We start from the raw sequence: 24,869 nt of genomic DNA, 5'->3' as shown, positions 1-24,869 counted from the left end.
ATTGCCTCAGCCAAAAGTTAGAAGGCTTATTCCTCAGGTCTCCTTTTAAGTGCTTTGCAAGATGACCTGACATCTCTGGGGCATAAAGCCTGCAAAATATTGACGGGAACTGAAAGCAGTATCTGCTGGGTCTGAGTTGCTTCTTGTTTAAGCCGAGATGCAGAAGGATGTCAACTTCTGCGCCGGTGCCCAGCGCGGTTGCCACCAGAGGGAAGGGTGCTGGAGATGGGTACTTCTGCAGCCCTCCTCATTGGAGTGGCTGAGTGCTCCAGCAGACTAATGGATTTTTATTCTCACGATATCACTGTGAGATAAGGAAGTGTTTTCATTTCATTTTGAAGTGTTATTTTCAATTTCTTTGAGGCACGGAAAAATTAAATGACCTACTAAAGGTCACTTGGGGAGTGCTTGGGAAAATGCAAAAGAAATCCAGGTCTTCCAAGCTGCAGCCTGCAGCCTTAATCACAACCCTGCTCTGTTTTGGCACTGACTCAGTGGCTGTAGTCAGAATCAAAATGCATTATCCAAGATATTTGTCATATCTCTTTTTTTTAATGAAATTTATTTGTAGCTCATAGCAGCTCACTGCCACCCCCTTGCATGACTATCAGTGGTGACAATCAGAAGCATGTAATTCATTTTCCTTATTTCTCTTCTGCTTCCTTGTGAACTTATGTCTGATCTGTAGTTTGGATCATTGAAGTGTGAGTAGTAACCCATTTTTAACGATTCTGTGATTCTGATTTTGGCATTAAATGAGAACCATGTGAGAAACTCATTAACTGACAGTCTTTCTAAGCAGAAAAGTCAATACTATCCCAGGACAGACATACTGTTACAACAGAGTTTCTGATAATAATTTTGATAATAATTCTGATAGTAACTTTGAAGTCAGTCCATAGCGCCTGAATAGCTTCAGTAGACTGCACAACCCTGGTGCCTTTATGGGACTCCTTGAGGCATGGAAATCAATTAGGTCCCTTAGTGGCAACATCAGTACGTAAACCATTTAAAGACTAGAAAAGAAATGCTACAGAACACTGGCCTCTTTTTTGGTGGTGGTGTTCTTTTCATACTCATCTTCTGAAAGCAGCCCAGTCCTTATCTTCTGTTTGCTCCAGGCTTGGTGTCCTATTTGCCAAGGCTCAGTCCAAAAAACCCCAACAAATCCCAACAAATGTTCTGTTCATGTTATAAAACTTCCCGAAACTGGAAAATACTGTCACAGTCTTAAGTATAGAGGTACTATTTACATTTGGGGTGAACTTTAAAGAATGGGGACAATTTTAAAGCACTATTTCAGATATGAAAAAAATTCTTTGGACTTAAAAGTTTTTTAAGCAACTACATTCAAGTTTGGACAAATGTCTGTGCTCAAATGTCAGATAAAAAATTTTGTGACCTCTAATCCCCACCCTCTGCAACTCAAAATCTAGAACAAGTATCAGGTTAAACTGACCCTACCTTGATATTAACCTCGTATACAGCATATTTAAAAACATGCTGTTACCATAAGTGGTGGCCAGCTGGGGTCAGAGCGTGGCAAACCCTCTGCGAGGTGCATTTGGATCAGCTGACTGTTTTGGTGGATGTATTTTCCAGTAGGTCCCTTTCCTTGGGCAGAAGTTTGCTGCATTGATATTCCTCATATGTTCCACCACAGTGGGGTTTCAGCTTGGGTTTTTTCAAAACCTTGATAGTCCAGGCTCAGTGTCTGATCCCTCAGGAATAAAACTCACTCAAACACACAAAAAAAAAAAAAAAAATATATATATATATCAGATTCATGTGGTTGCAGCATATCGCACTCAAAAGCATCTCTGTTCCTGTTTTATGTAGCCCTTCCTATGCACAGTATTGCTGGCACCAGGCGTTAAGAAAACCATGAAAATGATCCACCAGCATCCCTGGTCTGTGTTACCATTTTCAGTTATTTGTCTGCTGGCTTTTTTTTTTTTTTCTGTTTTTGTTTCAGGGCTTTTTAGTGTTTGGAGTTTATATTTCTAATCTTCCCTTTGTATCCCTGACAACTAGCAGATCACTTTCTGTGCTGGGATTCGCAGTCAATAACACCACTCCTGGAGCTGGCTGTTCAGCAAAATCCTGGCTCTCACAATGAAATTAGGTGGATGAGCAATTCAGTTTAGTTCACGTATCTTCTGTCCTGGAGGCTATGGGGACATACAGTCGGGATGCTGGAAGGCTTTCGGTGTGACTGCTAGGGTCTTCTCTGTACCTAGCATGTCCTTTGGAAAGGGTTCCACTTTCACCACGTTCACTGTCTGAATAACACAAAAAAAGGCAGCCAGGGGCAACAGCCACTGAACTATTTGGTCTTACATTACTAAAAGGCCAAACAGAGTAGACTCCTGAAAGACTTTCCGGCGTTCTTTGATTTTGTAACCTCTCTGTGATAAAAAGATCATATACGCTTTCTTTCAGGTAACTTGTAAAGCACTTCTTCATGCTTTCATATGAAAGCTCAGTTTGCTATTGCTGGGTGTTGTACCCACCACCAGAAGCTGTTTTGCTTTCAGAAGTCACCACACAAATGAGAAAATAGCTGCTAAGCTGGAGCAGGTCCCATTTACACCTACATGGGAGATTCAGCACCCACCCTAGGAGAATCTGGAAGTCGATTGTGTGTCTGATGGCTCTGAATGGGTTAAAACATGTAAATTGTAACACATTAAAATACTACCTTAAAGTGCAGTAGCTTAGATCAAAAGATGAGTCCTATAAGGTGTGAGATCCCACCGGTTACAGGTCTCAGGTAGTCGAGAGGGAAAGTGTTAAAAAAAAGTTTAATTGCTGGTTGTTAATCAGGCTGCCAGGTGAAAGCTGTTAAAGGCCAATTGTCAATATAAGTGCAGTGCCAAATGAAAATCCTGAGGTTGGCTTGTGGCTTCTGGACCTTTATTTGTCTCAGAAAAAAAAAGGCATGTGTTAGGCTGATTTCTGAAGATTTGTGGAACAGCTCCTCCAGCCTGGTGGTGTGGGTGAAAACTGCTTTGGTGGGTGAGTCAGAGCAGACACTAGAAGTGCTCATCAGAACGACTCCTGAACAAATATTTTCTTTCTTTCTGAGTCACACACACTCAATGCTGCTGGTAGAAATCCTCTGCCGTGGGGAGGGTTAGCACGAGAAGTCATCCCTCCCTGCCTCCTCCTTAACCTCCAGTTAAGTACGGCGCATGTGGGAGTGGAGCGGGGTGTGAGCTGGGGATGGCCCTTGGCACGGGGGGGTGCCTCACCCTTTGAGAGCAGCAGAGGAAAATCTCCCATGGGTGTTTGCTCGGCACGTGGTGGCTTTTCCACTCTCCAGCAATGCCACCAGGCTGAAATGCAGCGGCAGTGAGCAGCCTTGGTTGTAGCAGCGTGAGAGAGGTGGGAGCGTGCTATGAAGTGCGATTTGGAGAGCTGTGGGTGGGGGACCGGCGCTTTTCCTGAGCCAGAGATATTTATCAATACCTGGATGACGGGCAGGTTTGGTCAGATGGTAGCAGGAATTCACAGGATCTGACCTGCATGTCAGAGGCCAGGGTGTTTCACATCGACACCTTTATTAAGGAAGAAAGCCAGCTTAATTAACACACCACTGTTTCCAGGAGAGTAAACTGTGCAGTGCTAGATAGAGTTAGACCAAGGCACTGCCCCTGCTCAGGAGCTCTGCAATCACAGGTAGCTTGTAAAATCAAATATGCCAGATGCTCATGGATGGGGAACATGTTGCCATGCTGGAAGAAAAGCCAATGTAACCCCAGCCAAATGGAGAAAATAAACCTGTCTGTCTGCTTCACTATTCATGGTCGTGCAGCACTAAGTAACCCAGTTTGTTTTAAACATGGGGTCCCCTCCTTTGTCATAGCCCTGTCCTGGCAGGAGTGTGAACGCCTCTGATAGTAGCTGGTCCTGTATAGCGAGCTTGAGATGGAGCAAAACTGCATCTTTTTAACTCGGGCAGCAGCAGCTTGTGCATTAAGGTTAATGGGCCCAGGGTTTGATGTCTGCCGAGGGTGCTGCATACATGCCATGATGCTGCGCTATGTGTAAGAAATGGAAAAGTCAACTTATATCAAAGACTCTGCTCGACTGGCACACGGTGAAGCTCACTCACCACCACCACCATCTCTAGCAGGGAGCTGCGAAAGGTGTTGGTTGCCCGGATTGTCCTGTGAAAGCTACCTTCTTCACTGAGCTCCCAGAACAGGGCTTTCTTCTGGGAACCGGTGTTCATGTCTAACAGTGGCTAAGTAGGGAGTATTAAGGGATAAATCTTCTAAAAGGTCTGCCTGTGAGCTTGGTTTAAATGATGGCTAGTTAGATCTTTTTGGAAAAAGTATTTCTGCTAGAGTCAAGTGAATGTTTGGGGGGAGTTTGTTTGTTTTCAAATCGGCTTTCCTGGCTCTGGTACAATATTTATTACTAGTGTGTTCACCATCAATTATCTTATACCAAAAAAGGGAACATCAAAACTTCACTAGGACGTGAAGAAATGATTTAGAAAACAAGCCAGAAGAACATCCCATATTCTTCTCATCAGTATTGCAAAATTAAGGGAAGATGGGAAAACACATAAATATAAAGATGTAAGGATAGCCATGGGAGGAAATAGGATTTAGATTTTCTGTCTCCTTCACCAATAGATTCCTGCTCAATACATCCTACAGCAACATCCTGGTAACCTTATTTGCTTTACCAGGCATGGTGCTAAAATTAGCTAGTCATACATTTCCCAGGAAGTGGTAATTAATTGGACAATATTTGTACAGAGCTTTGAAAATGTAGGTCCTAATTTTGCAAACCCTTTGTCCATAATGCAGATTAATTTAATCACATAATTACCACATTTCTGGACTTTGGTGTACACAGTTACCCAGCTCGTGTGTGATTTATAATAATTGCATGTGTAAAACAGGAATAACGATATTCCTAAAAATACTATGCATGCACATTTAAAAATTGGGATCACAGATAACACTTCTTTACTAGAAAATACTTTGAAAATACAAAATACTAGAAAATACGAAATACTTTGTTCTTTTAGACTTTCTTTCTGAATATGACTTACTTTTGTTTATAACCTCTCTCAGAAAGACCCTGCTGAGGTTGGCCAGGGATTTGAGACGGTGTCTTTTGTGCTGGCCTGTATCTTGATGGGAAGAGCCACTTGCAATAACTGTAATTTTGTTTGTGGCACCTATTCCTTTGTGTGTGCCCGTGGAATGGGCTGGTTCAGTAATATCGATCGGTGTTAAATCTTAAACCATTTTCACACAAACATATTGTGCTATTTGGACTGAAAGGGTTTTTATTCTTTTTCTTCCTAAAAAGTTGTTTGTATACAGAGAATGCTGAGAGATCTGACTTCTGCTTTAGCTCAATTTGTTATAATTTCTACCTAGACCAAAAGGATTTTATCCCTAATTTAATATAATCTTTTGAACATTTTTGCTCTGCAGATCGTGTATTAGGTTGCTTCAGCATCTCACTCCTTTAGCAGTGAAGGACCTACTAATTTCCAGCCTAAATTTATTCATGGCCAGTTTATATCCATTTGTTCTTGTGTCAACATTGTCCTTTAGTTTAAATTGCTCCTTTGCCTTCCTAGTGTTTATCCTCCTGATGTATTTATAGACAGCAATCATATCTGCTATCAGCCTTCATTTTGCTAGACTAAACAAGCCAAGCTCTTCTAGGCTCTTCTCCGGTGATGGGCTCTTCACTGCCGGCACCTGGTTGGATCTGGGTTGCTCAGCAGTGAATGCAAGGGACCTGGATTGTGCACAGCATCCCGATGAGCCCTCGCTGCTTGGCACAAGGAAGTAACATTGCTGTATCTGCAACGCTGATACCGCACACCATGCGTTCGCCGACGGCGTTTGTGTCTTGCACAGCGGCAGGGGGCTGGTGGGACGTGGTGCCTCTCCTCCTTGCTCGTGTCCAATAATGTAGCTTCCAGAAGAGTTTTGTTATTGGTCCCTTGCTGCATTATCTTGTATTTTGTACTATTCAACACATCTCGTTTCTGTTATTTAATTGTCAGGCCCTTCTTCTGAGCTGTTACTTCTCCCCGTACAAGGCACTGCTATCTTTTTAACCGAGCCCTTGATCAACTTCCCATTAACCAGCTTAACCAATTTCTTCAACTAATTCCCATCTTCTGGAATTTAGCTGATGTATTTCTTTGTGGCACTGTATCAGATGATTGACAGGAGAGGAGACAGATTAGATCTGCCATGGTTCCTTTAATTATTCTTTCCTTCGTAGTTTTTTCCTTCAAAAGCCCTTAGTTTTTAGGTCAGACTAAAAGCTCTGCACTTATCAAGATGAGGTTTTTTTCCTCGGCTTAAGTAGAAGCAGCACATTCTCTTTCGTCTAGCATGAAGATCTGTTAGATTTATTAAAAACACTGGCCACTGGACCTCTCAGGGACTTCACTGGGGCTGGGTTTTTAGTCTAGACCCCCTTGGAGCAGACGCTCATTCCTTTAGTGCCACAATATCACCATCAGAGCAAACATACAGTAACTGTTTCATTTCTCTGGGTTAGGACCACTTTGTGTTACCTCTATGCTGTAGTTTCGGCCCTGTGCTATTTAAAATGTCATTTTTGTAAAGAAGGAGAATAGAGAATTATTCTGTGTGATCAAGTGCCATCAAGAAAATGTCTCTCATGCTTGGGGGCATGGGACTGCCTTTTTTTGTAATAGTTGTAACAATAATAATAATGTTAGGACAACAAACTAAGATGCCCCTGGAGATGTGACAAATTGGAAGGACATGTTGGAATTGAAATTGATTGAATAGTTCAATAAAATCAGCTTAATGCACAAAAGCAAAAAGGTTAGCTACAGAAAAAACAAAAAATCAGTAATTTATCTGCTGGGGCCAATCTCACTGAAGATTAAATTAGTTATAAACTAAAACTAGGTGCTTGAAAGCACCACCCTTGTATGCCCAGAGTGGAGCCTTTCAGATGGAACGGGACGTGGATGGCAACCAAGTGCCTAAAGGTTTGACATATCTCAGACTACTTCCATTTGGTGGACTTGGCAGTGCTAGGTTTACAGTTGGACTCAATGGTCTTGAAGGTCTCTTCCAACCTATGTTTCTATGGTTTTATTCTGTGATTTACATGTCTTCATGTTTTATACAACTTTACGTACAGACCAAGGCCATTCTCCACGTCAGAATGCACTTTTGCTCTAAATGCCATAGTTATATCTTCAGCTGATGGTATCGGTGCAGCTTTGGTGATGTCTCTCGGTTTCCACCAGCACCTCACCTCTCATGTGTCCCTGATGGCTGCAGCTGCCTCTGGTATCCTGAGGCACAGCACCCATCTCAAATGTGTGTTCTGGAACAATCCTACCTGATCACTCCATCTGTTTGAGATCTGCTCTAATTCCTTGCATTTTCTCACTAGACTTGGACTCCCTGTGCTTCCTTGCACATGTGCAGCACTCCTTTGCCATCCTTCTCTTCTTCCTGCCCTTACACACCAGCTCTTTGTGGCTGGTACATTTGTACATTACACAATTCTGGGCAGTTTCATTGTTAGCATTGTAGTATCTGATTGATATAATTTTTCTTTTAAATTTCTTTAATTTAGTGTTCTGAATTTGTGATTTTTTTATTATCACTGTGCTACGATGCTCAGTGAAAGGCACTTTGTTAAATAAAAAAAACTTCATTGTAAAGTCAGGGTCTGTGAGTACGCACACATGCATGCATGTTTCATCAGAGTATGTATAATTTAATAACCAGTAAAATGGTGAAGTTAAAACTTTTAAATGAGACTTTCTAGTTCCTTACCCCCTCTTGTACAAGAGGATTCATTTTTCCAGGGACAGCTTTGGTTAAGAAGTGAATAAAGCAAGCTGAAAGGAGCTGAAAGCAGTGGGGGGTTTGCAGGCTGGGTCCCGGTATGAATAAGTGCTGTGCAGACGGAGTGTGACCTTACCCAAGGTCTGCGGTTTGTTCTCGGAGTTCAGATTAAAGTTTCCGTAAAGGTATCATGAGTTTCAGAACTGCTTTTGACACAGAAGGGAGCTGCCTTTGCCATGCCCTGGCTGGAGACACGCTGCCCCGCGGCCCCGGCTTGCTCAGGTGGGCACAGGCGGGAGCGGGGAGCCCCGTGGCTGTAAAGGGGTCAGTCTGCAAACACGGCAAAACAGAAAAACGCCAAGAAAGCAGTGGAGGCTGTTTCATCGCCCTCTCCACTGACAGAAAGGAAGGAACATTTTTTTCCCTGCAGTCGCTGCCGAAGCACTGAAGCTTCTACAATAGTGTGCGACAGCTACGCCCTCGAATCGGAAATGCTGTGAATTACGTGTCTCCGTCTCACCGCGGTGAGGAACATTAGAGGTGGCTTTGCCATTTAAATGCACTATTGAAATGGAGTCTCTCCTGTGGGCCTCCAACCTGTTTTTCTAATTTATGTAGAATCTGATTGATGCTCTTTTTTCAAATATCTTCCCCCCTTCTATGATTTAAACCTAATTTGGCTCACAAGTATTTTGGTCTGTTAGGGAATACTTCTGTCAGCCTCCCAATTTGTCTATAAGAGAGAATAAGGAAGGAAAAGCTAAATATGAAATAGAAATTACATTCACTAATAAGGACATTTCAGCCTTACAATTACCCAGTGCTTTACAAATGGAGTAATGAATGGCAACTTTTTGCATGAGGAAAAACAAGGACTAACAGTAGTTTCTCCCTCATGTTTTATTATACAAGGTAGCAAGAGATAATGAAAGTGTATTTCCATAATATATTCCAGTTACAAGGTGCTGATGGATCCCTGTGTGTCATGTCTTGTCAATTTAGCAGGTTAATATCTGTCAATTAAAAGCCTTGGAATCAAGATAAAACTAAAATTCAGATCTCCGTTATTCTAGCAACTCAGAAGATTTAAAGAATTAAGCTGATTATAGCACTTCAAGAATGATTATATAGGAGTAGAGAGACCTAATTGACCTAATTCTTGCCCTTTGAAATTTTGAAGGACATTTGACATTTTACACAGGCTTGTAACATCGGCACACGAAAGGAGCAGCCCTTGAGTACCTAAATTGTTCTGAGAGCAGTAGCAATCCAGCACGCAGCAGGTCTCCCCTCCCAATGAAGTCCCCTCACTTGGCTTTGCACAAAGCTCTTCCTGTGTGACATTGTGCTTCCAGTTGGTTTTTACACCCTTTGGGCTTTACACCCTTCAGGCTCTCTAGTGTGCCATTGGAACCACTTGGTCCCTGAGTCCCAGCTCATGTCTGTAATTACACCTTAAACCTTAAGGAACAAGGCGTAATGTTTAGCTTTGCCCTGAGTCACACCGATTTTGGCTGGATCCCTCCCTGGTTCTTGGCGCATCACTTTGCCCCTGTTTTCAGGAGAGGAGCTTTGCTTTCACATCTGCCTATGAAGTGCTCCGTGTAGACATCATGTAGACATCAATAGTAAATTCTGCAGATCCAAATGAAAATTTATTGTTGAGGCCAGTTTTAAAGATTAGGCTTTTCTCAGTGCAGGCAGATATTCCTAAGTAAAGACATCCTAGGCAGATGTACACACATGCAAGATCAGATGTCCTCTCTTATTTTATTCAGGTTTAGTTTCCAGTTGCATTGACATACAGCATCTTTTAGAAGAACTTCAATGTGTGATTTCTATGGCTGGCTCTGTAAGGCTTTTATTTGAGAGTCACGTTGTTTGGGGTGCTCAGGAATTTAAATCGATTCCGTTTATTGCAGTGACTTTTTTTTTTTTCATACTGGACTTAAATTCTCCTTATTTACCAAGATTGTGTTAAGGATTGAAACATGGAGAGTATTTTAAGTATTAAAACGCTTTGTGGGCATCGGACTGAGCAGAATGAGCTGGAGGGCCGCCAGGCAACGTTGCTGTCAGTTTGGGGGTTATAATGTTCTTAGTGATGTTTTCAGTGAAAACACATTAACAATATTTTTACCGGTTTTCAGAAGACAGAAACTCATGTTGCCAAAAATGCTTAAAAATTAACAAAAATGTCTGTTTCAACCAAGGAATTTTGCCCATAAGATTTTTATTTTCCCATAAAACAGGTGCTATCCACCAATCTGTGCAAAAATCCCTTCGAAAACATGATAGAAAATTTTATCTCTTTTTTACTAACATTTTGAATCCAATTTAACTTCTTAGTCTGCTTAAAAATTGTATTTATATACAGAAAATAAACCAAGGCATTTTACAGGATGCATTTTTGGTTTTCATCTTTTTCTTTTCTTTTTTTTTTCCAGAAAGTTCAGCAGTATATAGTCATTGTTCAAGCCACAGATATGGAAGGAAATCTTAACTATGGTCTCTCAAACACAGCAACAGCGATCATTACGGTGACAGATGTGAATGACAACCCACCCGAATTCACTACCAGCACTGTAAGTATCAATACATCAGCACAGTGATGCATGGACACACAACGTGTTTGTAATTCATGGATGTTTATATCCATCGTCTCTCTTAGCTGGTTTGGCAGATAGGAGGAACTTGATAGATAACCGTGGAACAAAGACTTTCAGGGGGAAAAAAGGAGGAAAAAAGGAAAAAGGAAAAGCAGAATGATTCATGAACTAGCAAAACTATTTGGTGACCAATTTCGCTGAGGTACTGAAAGAGCTGAAATAATGTGGCAAACAGACTATGTCTGATTGCACCGAAGAGGATACAGTTGTTTCACAGCAATTGGCTGTAGAGATATCAGAGTTGTTATTACTTATGAGTGAAATCTTGAGCAGTAAGATATTTTGGGTTTAGTAGCTCGGATATGATTTCAAGGAAGCAGTAAATACTCTAAATGGTAACAGGTATCCGGTAAAATTTGTATTTCACTGATAGCTCTAACAGATGTATTTGTGTGTGCCAGCAGCAAACGTGTAGACATTCTTCAGTACATCAGGTTTTAATCAGTTAAAGATCTTTCTTATATTAGTACAGTATTTCTCTATTCTTTTCTCATGTGCTCCAAGTGGCTATGACTGGGGGATAAAGGGAAAAAATAAAGGGATTGCAAATGACAAATTTTTAGAGCTGATTAAGGTAAAAATTAAGAGGTGGAAGGTAAAATTATGTGGTCTGGTTCCTTCCAGCCTTCATAATCCATAGACATAGATAATCTGAAACATGCGTAGTCGTTTTAGAAACCACAGAGCACTACGTATGTCTACATGCTCATAAATGAGAACTCATTGTGTATCCACCATCTTTATTCATATGAGGGTCAACAAGGAGCAGTATCTTAAACTACTACCAAATCTTTAAAAATACAGGAAGTCTAACTGCATTGTGCTCCAGCCACTGAACATCCTTTGAGGAATGTTTTTATTATTTATATTACTCTGAATTTTCATTCCATCTTAAAGGGTCTGCAGATATTTACTAACGTAGTACAAAAGTTTCCTGCAGATACATAGCAGAACTCAAGGAATTCATGCAGAGCCCAATTTATGCCACTGTGGACCCCGATCGGCTCCATGCCAGCTATGGAGTGTGGATCCATCCCTCCTACCGCCATCGGGACCGAGGCTCACGGATGGGATGTGCTCAGCTCCTGAGCAGTGCCAGCTTTTTCTCACAAAGTGACTTGGACCTAGATTCTCCAAAAAAGGGAGGCACTAAATTCCTCCTGAATCAGAGTAAAATGGACACCCAACACGTTTTCAGATCTGGGTGTCAATCTGCAGCCTGCACTGCTGCTCCAGTGAGTATAGGGTCGTTTGTATCGGCCATAGTGAATACACCGAGCCTTGTATTGTAAAATTATCATTAAATATCTTGTTAAGCATGATAGAAACAGTTGTGAAGAGCCATAAAAATCTGCTACAAGTCTTAGGCCATGTGGTCCTTTCTCCTGCCAGCATGGGATTGTTCTCTCTTGAAAATTTTGTAGCAGCCAGTCTTACAGAGTTTTGTGTTTCTCAGGCCATGGGGCTTTTCACCACAGCAGTAGTGTGCCCCAGCTTGCTAGTGTTTGCGGGGGGGGCACAACGACACACACACCTTATTTTGCCAGGTAAATACTTCTTTAACCTATGTTTGAGTGAAAAAGGAATGACATCTAGTGGCCATGTCATTTAAGCACAGATTGTTCCAGATGACCCACGTTGCCTGGTCCTTGTCTCCAAATGCAAGTTAGGAGGTGAGGTTTTGGGTAGCAGGATGAGCCGTGTCAGGGTTAGTCACACGTGCACATCAGTGCCTTCTGGAGGGCAGCAGCCCTCCAGATGTGGTATAGTTTAATGTCTTTCCAAAACTGAATCTGATGGAAGGTGAAATAATGGAAATTTGCTTTCAGGTGAATTCTGAGTATTTAATGTCTCAGTGTGTGTTAGACCTAGAAGGAATAAAAGCCATCAAAAGAATTACCCACAGGATTGTGTTAAATGGATTAGAAAATGCTACTCTTCCTCTAAGTGGGGTTGATGTGTACCATTACTTCTCTAATTTCAGTCACTGAAGAAGTTTTACAAGGGCCAAAGGGCTTTACACAGCAGCACATGGGACTTTACAAAGATTTGAAAACCAAGGGTGTTTTACAATAATATTTTCTGATTCTGTGGAAACAAATATCTTTGTTATACTCCCAGGTATAGCCAAGATGAATTTCACATGATTATGAAAGTATAGTAGGTTTTTTCCCTGGCTGACAGAGAACGGCATCAGACTGATCAGTCTCTTTAAACCTGAGCTGAATCTCCTTGCTGTCCTCAAATAGTCTGATCTGCATTTTAACACCTCTGAAAAATAGCAAAAATCTCTTTCCAGGAAATCTACAGCTCCTCAGAGGGTAAGAAAGCCCGTGGTCTCTTTTAAGACTGGGGACTGTTTGGAGAGATACAGTATATTTTTATTTTAAATACTTCCGTATTGAGATGCTGTTGTAAAAACAAAATAGGCTGAATAACTGAAATTGTGGTTGACTCTTGGAAAGCTGCTGGATGAAAGGAACTCAAGCAACTGTATTCAGCATAGACCCATACAAAGGCCCACCCTATAGCGCTCCTAAATTACCTGTCATTCAGCCAGGATGGTTTTAGACTTAATCGTTTCTGGATACGAATGTAGCTCAGGAGGACTCTGCACCATACTGGTGTCACAGCTCATGTATTCAGCAGCAGGAATTAATGTTACTGTGTAAAATTTAACAACGGGACAGGAGAGAAGAAAACAGCCGCTGCGATGGTCAAGAAAGTCAGGTCACGTCTGTAGTCGAGCACGCCGCGCAGGGTGGTGACGAGACTGCGTGCCTGGAGCATGTGAAAGTTCAGACGTAGGCGTGCAAGACCCAAAATCACACATCCTCAGGAGGGGCTGACCTCCAGAGATATGTTGCTTAATGGACATCCAAAATACCAGATGGGGTGTGATCAAAATGTAGTGCTAGTTGAGAAGTGGAAAAAGTGCAATAAAATGACACAGAAGCCCCTTAAATGTACAAATTGAAGATACTCCGGTAAAACTCCAAAATGATTGCTTGCTTACATGAAAATGAATCAATGTGGTTTTCATACCTTTTAGTACATCACCCGAAAAGCTGGGGGAAGATCCTGCACAATAGCAGGGGAAGAAGCAGCCCCACCTTCTCATACAAAGGATTCTGAAATTATATGGGGGAGTTGGAAATCATAGTCTCTCAACAAAACAATTTTGAACTAAAGTCTGCTGTTAAGTCCAGTCTCCATCAGCAGGAGTCATGACTACTCCTGATAGTCACAACCAGACTACCTGCATCAAACTGCGAGGTTCTGGGGCACAGCAAGGGTGAGGTGACCTCCTCTAGTCCTTGCCAGCTTTGTTTTTTGTGATGGTGAATGTTTTCTTGATCTGCGATGCTATCTGGCCATGCTGAGAAGCATCAGAGAGCAGCTAACAGTGAGGAAATGTCTCATGAGAGACTGTCCCGGAGTGGGAAGCAATCAGATCTGCGCCAGACAAGTGGAGCATCCTGTGAAACGCCGTAAACATCACAGGCAGCTATTTTGGGCAATTCTAATGATTTAGTGCAGGACCGTGACCCAGGGAACGCTCTTCTGGCTAGCTAAGGGACTTCAGCCTGCTCCTTGTGTTGTGTTCTTCATGTGACATTGTTGCTTGCAGAAATAAATGGAGAGAGGCAATTCTTCCCTCTGCTGAAGAGCAGAGGTACAAATTCTGGGCGAGCAGAGGTAACGCTGTCTCTGTGGCGCCCCTGACCAGCCCGTGCCCCCAGGCTCTGGGTCAGATACCTTTGAAAAGGGTAGTTTAATCTCCCATGCCCAAGTTTTCCACGGTTCTTAGGGAGTGATCAGCTGTGCTATTTAATTTTTGGTGGGTTTTGCATCTGCCAAATCATCAGCTGGTGTAAAATAGTGACATTTTAACTGGACTGTGTTACAAAGACATCGTAGGAAGTTTTACTGGGAAGCTGGCTCCATCACTGTTACAAGATAAAGGTACTGGTATCAGTGTGCCCTCCGTTATCCAGAGTCCTTGTTACTCATAACAGGGTCGTGTCCTCTGACATGTCTTAATTATGTGGAAATTCCTCAGCCTCCCTTCAAATATTTATCACTTGTGTGCAGGCAAGTTGCGTTTTTGCCATATTAATATAGATCCGTAGCTGAGCCTCTGGCCAGATGCTCACCTCAGATACAGGGGAGATGCTCTGAAATTAGTGTCAGTATTTCAGAGATTAAAAGTCAGCTGAGACAGAACAATGCTGGATAGTCTCAGGTGAAATTTTATGCAAGGTGGAGGCAACATTTTTTCTCATGGAAGGAATGCCTTTACTTCCAGTGAAATCTTTTAACTCCTGTCAGGCAGGATGCCCTTTCCAGTCTGACCCATGATACCGTTAATAGCCATCCAAGGGTTTCCACTTTATCTAAGGAAATGCATAATCAGAGGGGAGGAGAAGTTAAAGAAATCCATGCCTACACTTGACTCATACAAAGTCTATTTTTATCATATTCAATCAGGAACAATCAGGCGCAGAGAGGAGACGCAGATGAATTTGCATGATCAGACTTCTGTGTCTTAAATGTTAATTAAAAGTTATTTTAAATTTGCCTACTGTGCAGAACTTGTTTTTATAGTAGCCCGTGTAAGGGAAATATTATTTCACAGGGCTGAAGTGCTCATGATTAGTTAAGCTTGTGGATTCTTGGGAAAACCTGCCTGGCAATCAACCTCTGCTGTCAAAAAAAAAAAAAAAAAAAAAAAGAGAGAGAGAGAAAGGAAAAAAAGGAACTGGGCTCTTCAAGTTCTTTAAGTTCCTGAGCCTTAGGAGGTCTTATTTAAAGCTACTTTAAAATTTGCCCTTTGGCACTGCTTTGAGAATCTCCTCTTCCAAGGCTGAATCCAGCCGAGCATGTTTTAAAGAGGGAGCTCTAGGACTGCATCCCCTTCCCCCCTGTGCTGCCTCGCTGGCTAATCTTGGCACTGACTCCCATTAGGACCAGCTCTAAAGGCTGAGGACTGGACTATCGGGCATGGGTGGGTGCTTTCCTGCTCACAAGCACCCAGGCAGTGGTGACTCTTGCTGGCCTGGGAAGGGCAGCTTGGCCAAAGGCTGGCTGTGAACGCAGAGCAGACTAGTGAGTACAGAATGACACTACACATACAGAGATGCTCATATTCTAGCAGAAGGGGATGTGTTGCTGGGTAAGGTTAATCTAGTTAGAAAGTGGATTTGGCTAATCAGTGGAGGAGCAAGTACTTGTTGCAAGTACATCGGAAAAAGCACTTCTTGCCAGTTTTTAACTGGGATATTTAATTAATAGTGTCAGATCAGACTCATTTCTGGCTGCTGCAGTAACGCTGAGTTAGTAACCTGGCTTGTACTGGGCTGAATCAGTCAGCAGAGATCTGCAGAGTGAAGAGCTCAGCACTTCATGAGGAAAATGACATGGAGAGAGATCCAAGTTAAAAGGGCTTTTTGTTTTTGGTACTGCGTTTCCAAAAATGTCTGACCTTTGTCTGTGCAGGTATTCTGGTTCCTCTGAGTACTATGGAGAATGCTCATGAGCCCACTCCAAGAAGCGTTTGAAATCTGAAAGTGAAGCAGGCTCTCAGTGCATCAGTGCCATGCTAGCATTGTCCTTTACCATAAATAGTTCCTCCTTCTCCCATTTTGATGTTTCCTTCCCATTTTTCTCTCCCGTCTCCACCCTGATATACTAGTGCACATCATTTTGTGAAGCTAAACAAGCCAAGCTTCTCCAACCCCTTTTTATGTTACAGCTTTCTGTTCTCCTGATTATCTTGCTAACCCTGCTGTGCTTCGGGCTCTGCTCAGATTTCTTTTTTCTGACCCAATTTGTATATAGTAATCCAGACAAGGTTTTTTCAGTGTCTTGAACAAGAGCACTAATATTTGCTAGGATCAAATCTGCCTTTTTTGCAGCCATGGCATAGCACTCTTAGTCCTCCTGCTCTATGAACTTGCCAAAATTCTGGAAAAGCAAACAAGCATAAGCCAAAATTTTATTCCTTGTTCTGTGTGCATTTGTTCTCATGTTAATTGTTTGAGGGCAAAATATAGCTGTGCATTAACCAATGCAAGAGCAACCCTGTCCAGAGCTGCAGAAATAGCTGATGGGAACTGTAAAAGTGTGAATTTTTTCCAAGTGGCAAAACCTGGGGGCAATGCTTCACCTGGTCTCCAGCCCCCTGAGTTGAATCCTGCTGAGCTCTGTTTTTAATGGTGAGTTCAAAAATAGCAAAGTAGCAGAGAAAACCCTCAGGTTTTTCTTCCAAATGACTGCAGTGCAAAGGTGTAAATAAGTCTAATTTGGAGAAATGATGTTTAATGAAGGTAGGAAACCAAAATCAGAAACCAAGTCAGCCTGCCAGCCGTTTGGGGTTTCCTAAGCACAGTTATAGCCAGATGCATTGAGAAGCATCCAGTACATGTGAGCATTATGAGAAATCCATTTTACGTGCATGCTCATGTTTTACATTAATCTTATGCTGTGAAGGGAGAACCCAGCAGGAACGGGACTTCAGTGAGATTTCCTGCACACCAGAAAAATGGACCAGGATGCCTACCAAGGGCTTCCTAAAAAGAGGTCTCACCACACTGATCCAGGAAAATCCAGTGAAAGTGGGTAGCTAACTGTCTCCCAGGACTTGGCACGTGTCTGGAAGACATCAGGGGCTTAAATGTTGAGCACTGTGTACCTAATTTCCCAGCGTATAGACTAAAGCTGTGTATGTAGTTGCCTGTTCAGACCTCACCGTCCCCATAATTATACCTGTGCCATTCCGAAAGTCTACAATGCCATTTGAATATAGATTACCCTGGATGCTACAGTATTTTAAAATCATCAGAATTATGCCTGTGGCATAATTTAGAGGCAGTTGTCACAAGAGGCAGAAATCAAGTTGAACAGCACAGGTCAGACCTGGCAAGGGGAAAGACCTAATACCATGGTGAGAAAATTCACAGGACTGGGTTGTTTTACAGCTGAAAACAAGCCCAGGAGTTCTGTACAGTCCTGCAGACAGGCTTTATCGTTAAAAATCGGTTGTGCTTTCATGGAAAATCCCAGGTGACTGTGTTTGCTTGCAATTTTCCTATCAAAACGAAGCTCAGCTAAACTACGCAGTAAAGCTTGGGCTGTTATAGAGCTGTCATCATCTAACTGAAATAAATTATTATATTCAGGTGAATCGAATATGCCCAGCAGCATTTGGGTACATGAGCATCTACCTAATTCTGTGTGCATTTCAATTAAATACATAGTCGGTGAAGTCTTAAAAACTACAAACCAGTTTAGTTTTCCTAAATAAGAACTAAGTGTTTATAAATTGAAATGGTCTTTCTGCCTCTCATTGCAGGTCCTGATGAAAACCTTTGCCATGAACAATGAATTAGACAAGGGATGTTAGGTCCAGAGGTAGCAGTAACAAAGGGAGAGGGCACAAGCAGAAACAGTATTCTTTCTTCCCATCCTGTCTCAGCCTTGCCTGGACTCGCCACACTAATGCCAGGGGCTTTGCTGCTGCAGACGTGCAGGTTAGCTGTGGTTAGGGAAGTGTTTACGTCTTAATAGAAATTATTTACATCTTGACCTGCCTTTCAAATCAAACTGACCTTTGGAGCTGGATCCCTACCTAAATGCAAAGCCTGTCCAACAGAGCTTAGGAGGTGTGATGCCTACACAGTTTTGATTCTGATAAGGAATGAGTGAGATCCCCCAACTCGGGGTGCAGATTTTTTGTGAGCAGTACGACTCTTCCCAGGCACAGCATCTTTAAGTGCCTGGAGGCCCTTTCAATGCAATGCTATGGAAAACAAGATACGCTTCACGCTCTCTTGTGGATACTCAACTTCTGTTCTTTATTTTATCACCTCTTTCATCTAAAATGAAAGATATTTCTCAGTTTATGAGGAAACAGTAATTCCTTGTGTCTTAATGAAAAGAGCATCAGCCCCTTCTGTGATTTCTGTTAAGTCTTTACACCAGTGTAGCATATGACAGAAAGGATGAAATACCTTCGAGACTACTTAGTGGAGTCTGCAAGACGGATAGATACAAAGATGTATATGTACAAATACACAAGCATAGATATGCATGTAGCTAGATTCAAAGTGTAGATAGATACTGATATAAGCCAAACAGTCATCAATAACATTCAAGTCTCTACTCCCAGATAAATTGCGGTTTATATGAATTTTTCCATGCCATTGTGTGGGTATATATGCACTGATATAAAAAAATGTGGTCTCCTTGATAGAACTCTCTTACTAATAGACCCCATTAATCAAAACCTAAATTTGCAGTGGATTTAGTTTTGTTTATTTCCTTTCAGTACATTTATTTTCAAATTATCACCAAATTAATTATGTACAGTGCTTTAAACCAACTGTTGTTTGGTGAAACAGTTCTGGTTCCTCTCCGTTACACTGAGCATTAGTTATTAAGGCATAGTTCAAGGCTCCATTTAGCCTGATTCTGTCCTGAACCTAATTGGAATCAGCTAGATTCTTCCTTGTAAATGGGTCAGTCACACAGAAAAAACATCACATGTAATCTTGAGATTGCAAAAAAAAAAAAAAAAAAGGATAGAAAAAGAAGAAAGAAGATAATTTTATTTCTCTTCATTGATACCTGCCTGGTGGTTAAAAGAAGGATTAAAATGAGGTCATTAAACTTTCCTTGGAGACAAACCCCAGACCTCAGTGGTAATATGATTAATCAAATATAAAAGTGAAGCTACCCTGAATGAATAACTCATTTTTATAAAATATCTAATTACTGAAATGTCGTCTACTGCAGAAAAAGAAGGGGGGGGAAATTAATTGCAATAACAATTCAAGAAGATAAAGTTTTTCTGAATTAGGTCTACACAAGAAGCTAAATTGAGTTGATTAAGTAATTTTGGTTTCAGGAACACCCTTGATGGAAGTTAGTAGTAATGAATTTTTCAGACCTCGGAGTTTAAAATTGCCAAAGACCAGTGATTTAAAAAATGGGAACGATAGTTTCATTACAGATTTCAATTTTCTGTCACCAAAAAAAAAAAAAAAAGGGAATGTGAAAAAAAAACTCTATTGGTATCTCTCACATTGAACACATGTACTGCTTGGTGTAAAATCAAGAATAATATAACCTCCTCTCTCAGTGCTAGAGAGTTCAATCTCAGCCAATTAGAGCTACAGCACCGCACGGGAGGTAGAGCCCGCGATGCTGCTCATGCCCTGCTTCTCAGCATGTAAGTGGTTGAAATCCAGGAGTAACAGCAGAGCCTCTGTGCCTGTGTGCCCTGTGCATAGGTGCCCACCTGTAATGTACAGCCCGATGCTCTCCTTTCTTTACAATGCTTGCAGGTAGCTGTCGTTAATGGGGTTGAGTGGCACGTGCATATCCATCACCAGCGTCGTAGTGATACGTAGTAATTTGTTTTGACATTTGATATTCTAGGCTGCTGGTTTGCTGGTTTATGCAGTCGGGTTAATATTTTCAAACCACAGATGATATCCGTACACTGGCAAGGCCACCCCAACCCATGCGGTGTGACAGCACCTATCAGCTATCACCTGCCGTAACCCATTTGTCACGAGCCGTTTCATTTGCCACATCTGGCAGTGCTGTATCTCCTGGTGCGATGTCTCATTTAGCAGGGACTTCTCTCCTCCTTCTCCTTCCCTGTTTAATGTGTATGGGATCTGGAGGGAGAAACTGTACACCACATCCCCAGACCACGCCTTCTGTAGTGCTGGGGAGGAATTGTCCAGTGAGAAAGAGGTGCTGGGGCACGTGTGAGCTACGTGTGTGCAGAGAGGTGTGACACAGCCGGGTGTCGCTGACAAAATCTCTGTAGTCAAAGGAAACTTCTACAGAGAAATACCCTTCCTGCTCTGTGATGTGCTGTGATGGAAATCACCGTGATCTCCACCACCTGATGTGTGGATTAGACACCACTCCTATAATATCTGGTATGTCGATCAAGCTAAAATTTCAAGGAGAAATCAGACGTTAATGCTCCTATATCTCACCTATCTACCCACACCAGCGTTTCTTGTCTAACATTTATCCACCTGTAGCATTTCTCTCAAATTTGAATGACTTCTTCTAGACCATGTGCCTCTTTCTGCTTTTGGATACATATTGAATATCCTAATTCTCCTCCTGAGCCCCAGACTTGGCCTTGGAGGGCTCAGTTCAGTTGTCTGAATGTAGACACCCAGCACCATCCAGGTCCCTGGTTAGGCAGGACGTCCGCACAGCCCTGGCAGTACGTCTCCACGTCTGCCAGATGTCCCAAGCAAATATCCATTTGTAGTGGATTATTTCATTATCTTAGAAGTACACAGCATCTCAGGCACTGAGAAATTTAGATATGTTTTGGAACTCCATTGTTGTAAGCCACTGAAATAAATCCCCTTCTGAAGTTAGCTAACTTCATTGGGTCGGCAGGTTTTTGATTCTTCACTATTCTGTTGCCTTAAAAACAGTTGCTTCCAAGGGATGTCATTTTAAGAGGATATATATCTTGAATTTCATTAAGCACATTTCACTTATGAAATCTTCAGTGACATGCTGGGGAAGAAAAAGGGAGATTTAGCAAAGGATTTGGTAGTGCTGCGAGTTTGCTCTTATCAAATATTTCTAACTGTCCAGGATGTCTTAACTCTTCCCAATTGTAGAAGAAAGGGTCAGAATACGGAGAACAGCCAGAGTTAAAATCAGAGGATGGTTGAAAGGTTTCACGTAGTTTTTTTGAGCATGGTAGAGTTTTTCAAATCATTCAGCTTAGTGCGATAACATGTTTTAATTGCCAAAAAATAACATAGAAGAAATAATGTTTTTTCTCCTACATTTACAAATATATAGTGACTCCCTCTTTTCTTTGACCCAATATCCTCCCATTTCTCACTGCATTTCTCTTCTGTGTCACATGCACTTTGACTTTCCTGTTGTAAACAAAATTTCAGCAAGAAGCCTCTTTCTTATGGCGAGTCTGATAAATTACACAGCATTTAGTTTAGTTTTCGTTCTGCGCTCTCAATTACTGTAAGCAGGCGGGCATGCATTTTCTGTAATGCCAGATTTTGATCTGCCTGAAGATGTCCCTGCTCATTGCAGGAGGTTGGAGTAGATGACCTTTAAAGGTCCCTTCCAACCCAAACTATTCTATGATTCTATGATTTTAGGGACTCCATCGAAGGTGAGCTCGGAAGGGCAGGTTTGCTCTGCTTGCTTCGGGGCAGTGCTGCAGCTGAACCGTCTGGGTTTGTCTGCAAACTGGAGGGGCTCTTCAGCAACCCCTGCAACGTGGAGACACATCCCTGACTCCTGATTCCCTTCCCGTAGAAACAGCAGCACAGGGGAGCAGGTGAGGGCACACAAATGTCCCTGTGGGTGCAAGCTCTCACCCCACTGACAGGCATTGACATTACATTTTATGCACCAGTTAGGACATTAAAAATCGGCCACTGTGGCAGCAGCTCAGAAAATTATTTCTTTAAACCACAGTAGTGGCACTTTTAAAATAAAGCATATACGTCAGTGCCTTTCTGCTACAAGGATGCTCTGTCCAGTCAGGAATTCTGTTTATGACTAGACCTTGTGGGTTTTCCAGGGTCTGATTGTGGTGTTCAAATCTGCTCATAAAAAAAAAAAAATCCCCATGTGTGCTAATTCTGAGACTAATCTGGAAACAACAGAGATTTCGATTGCAGTGCAGAGAAGGTTTGAGCTGGAGTCAGCAGGCAGACTGGCTGAGCTGTGCTACACAGGAAACTTGTTAAAAATCTCAATACCAGGATTATAGTGTACATAAAAAATTCAGTTTCAGTACTCTTAAAATTCTCCTTTTCCCAAATACCTGTCTTCAGATCCCAGGGGCACACGAGCAGCTTTTTTATGCCTTAAAATCGGAAAAAATTAAATTAAAAACTCATTATGAGGAGTGGGCAGTTAATAAGAAAATCCTAAACTAGATTTATCAGCTTAAGGCCTTTCTTTACGAAACTTTATTACAGGTGCCTGAATTGAAACATCCTTTTCTATACACATTTTATCAAGAAATACAGAGTCAGACCTGCGGAGTACATTTAGCTCACTTAGGAGCTGAACTCTGTCACACAATTTTGGTTTACATGTAAATCGGGAAAAATATGTTTTCAAAGTTTTGTTCAAAACAGTCCAGTTATTTGCTGCTTTGCAGTTTGAAGGAAGAGAAAGAAATGTGAGGCTTGACATGCCAACAAATGACTTAATTTTTAAGGAAGGTGGTTATTTTAGAGAATGAGGGCAAGCGTCAATCTGCACGTTGGGAAGCTCTCCTCCTGCTGCACTGGGTGATGCACGGGACGCTAGCGCTGCTTTGGCAATTCGAGGTCAGCGTATCCAAACTGCTGTTGGCCTTAGACGGTGGAGCTTCACAGCCAGTTGTTCTTTTGGCCTGTTTTTCCCCAGCTGTACAAACCTGTTCAGGTTCCTCCACTGGTGATGCGGCCGGTCCCCAGCGCAGGGTTCTCTGCCAGCCTTCCCGTCGGAGAGCTTTTCCATCTCGGTAGCTCAGCGAGGGTCGCAGGGCTACGTGGCAATGCACTGGGGAGATCAATAGACTAATCCAGGCTGACCTAATGGACTTGCCAAGTAACACATGAATTAATGATGTTCTCAGGATGCTGCCCCAACGCAGGCAGCGGAGGGCAGGACACGGCTCCAGTGCCAGTTCTATGACTGCCTCAGGAGACACAGGCAGGTCACCTAGCCTAGTTCTGCAGCTGAGGGAAGCACAGGGCTGTGTGCCACTGTAAAGCAATGATGTATCTGTGCAAAATTGTTTTATTATATAAATGTATGTATATAAATTTTTTTTTAAGAATGAGACTTTGTAGGCAGTTCTAGCTGTTTTAAAATCTATGCCTCTTTTTTAAAATATCATTACTAATTACACCTGACAATCAAACAGTCTGCAGAAAGGTATCAGCTACCTTTTCCCGCTGCTCATTCTGTAGGCAAGAAACAAAGGTATGTTAGACAAGAGAGCAAATGAAATGTTCAAAGGATTCTTGTCTAAAACTGGAAAATAAAAGGCTGTGCTATCAGATCAGAATTTTAACATATACTGTTTCCACTGGCTCCTGACATAAAATCTTTTATTGTTGAGTATAACCATTGTTAAAGGTCACTGTTGCAAAGGCTACATCATTTAGAGGAGATGAGATCCCATTTTGGATAAATTCACAATTTTAGTTCCTAACAAGGAGATAGTATCAGGATTTGAATGTACAAGAGTGCCGGGTTACAGATTAAAGGCTTTTGTGTTCTGGAAACCACACTATGCCAGATTTCATGAGTTTCAGTGAGACGTGCAAGTCCCCAAAGTCAAGTAGGTTGATTAAAGTGGTTCTTTATAGCCTTTGAAATACAGATAAAGTACAACTTTCCTACACGGGGTTAATGTAGAATTTTTTTTCCTTCACAAGGCTATATGCCTTTCCAAGGACATAATTTTAATCTCTTTTTAAACCTTTCATATGAATGTTGTAAAAAGCTCCTTTGTGTTGTAATGCATTTTTATAAAATATCTAAATTTCTATGCAAACTTCGAACCTCGTTTTATAAGATATATTTATCTGGAAGTGGTTATCTTGCAGCACAATAGTGTCTTGTGTCATCATTTCTGTGGCATCTTTTCATACTGTCACAAGAATGTAACATCTGATAATGAAAAAAAATTAATGCTCATTGTCAGACATGCAAACTTCTTTTTTTTTTTTTAATATCCTTTTACTATTACGTGCTCGTGTCTCTGAACTCTTGGCAAGTACTCTAAGAGTCTTTGAACCAAGGTGAAAGCGAGACCTGCACGTTCCTTCCTCACACCAGAGAGTCTGAAATGAGAGAGTTTTCTTCTGTTGCTTCTGAAAGAAAGGATATTGCTTTCTTCTCCTCTGTTCCTGCTTTGTCTTCATATTCAAAGAGTGAATCTTGTAATTTAATCCAAAACCTGCCAATACTTGCAATTTTGAAAAAATAACACCAGTAAAGACAAAGCGTCAGCTGCAGGAACACGATGGAGGTTGTCTGAACCCCATCACAAGATCAGCTTCAGAAGTGAAAAAGTTTAGGGTTTGCTTTTGTTTTTCAAACTCATCTAGCAGAAGTGAATCAGCACATTGAACGTCGCTCATTGTTCCTTGTAGAAACTCCCAATAAACAAGCGGATGGTCTGGCTCCACCACACCATGCGTAGGTGAGGTATTTTAATAGCACAAACCAGTGAAGATAAAGGCAGGGCTTCCAAAGCATCCTTTAAAAGTTGGTGAGCTAATTGTCATGCACTTCCCTCTGCTCAGCTGGGCAAGGCAGACTCCTGCCCGACTGCGATGAGCCG

At 41.9% G+C, this 24,869-nt stretch overlaps 1 protein-coding gene across 1 annotated transcript in view; it reads left to right on the top strand.

The window, feature by feature from the left end:
* Positions 1 to 24,869, top strand: part of CDH4 (cadherin 4) — a 466,340-nt gene that overhangs the window by 407,084 nt on the left and 34,387 nt on the right. The window contains exon 8 of the mRNA XM_074888264.1: positions 10,277 to 10,414. Within this exon, the coding sequence (XP_074744365.1) occupies positions 10,277 to 10,414 (138 nt within the window). The remainder of the gene's footprint in view (positions 1 to 10,276; positions 10,415 to 24,869) is intronic.

The sequence above is a fragment of the Strix uralensis genome, chromosome 18 (assembly GCF_047716275.1).
Source record: "Strix uralensis isolate ZFMK-TIS-50842 chromosome 18, bStrUra1, whole genome shotgun sequence".
NCBI lineage: Eukaryota > Metazoa > Chordata > Aves > Strigiformes > Strigidae > Strix > Strix uralensis.
This window is presented reverse-complemented; position numbering and strand designations above follow the sequence as displayed.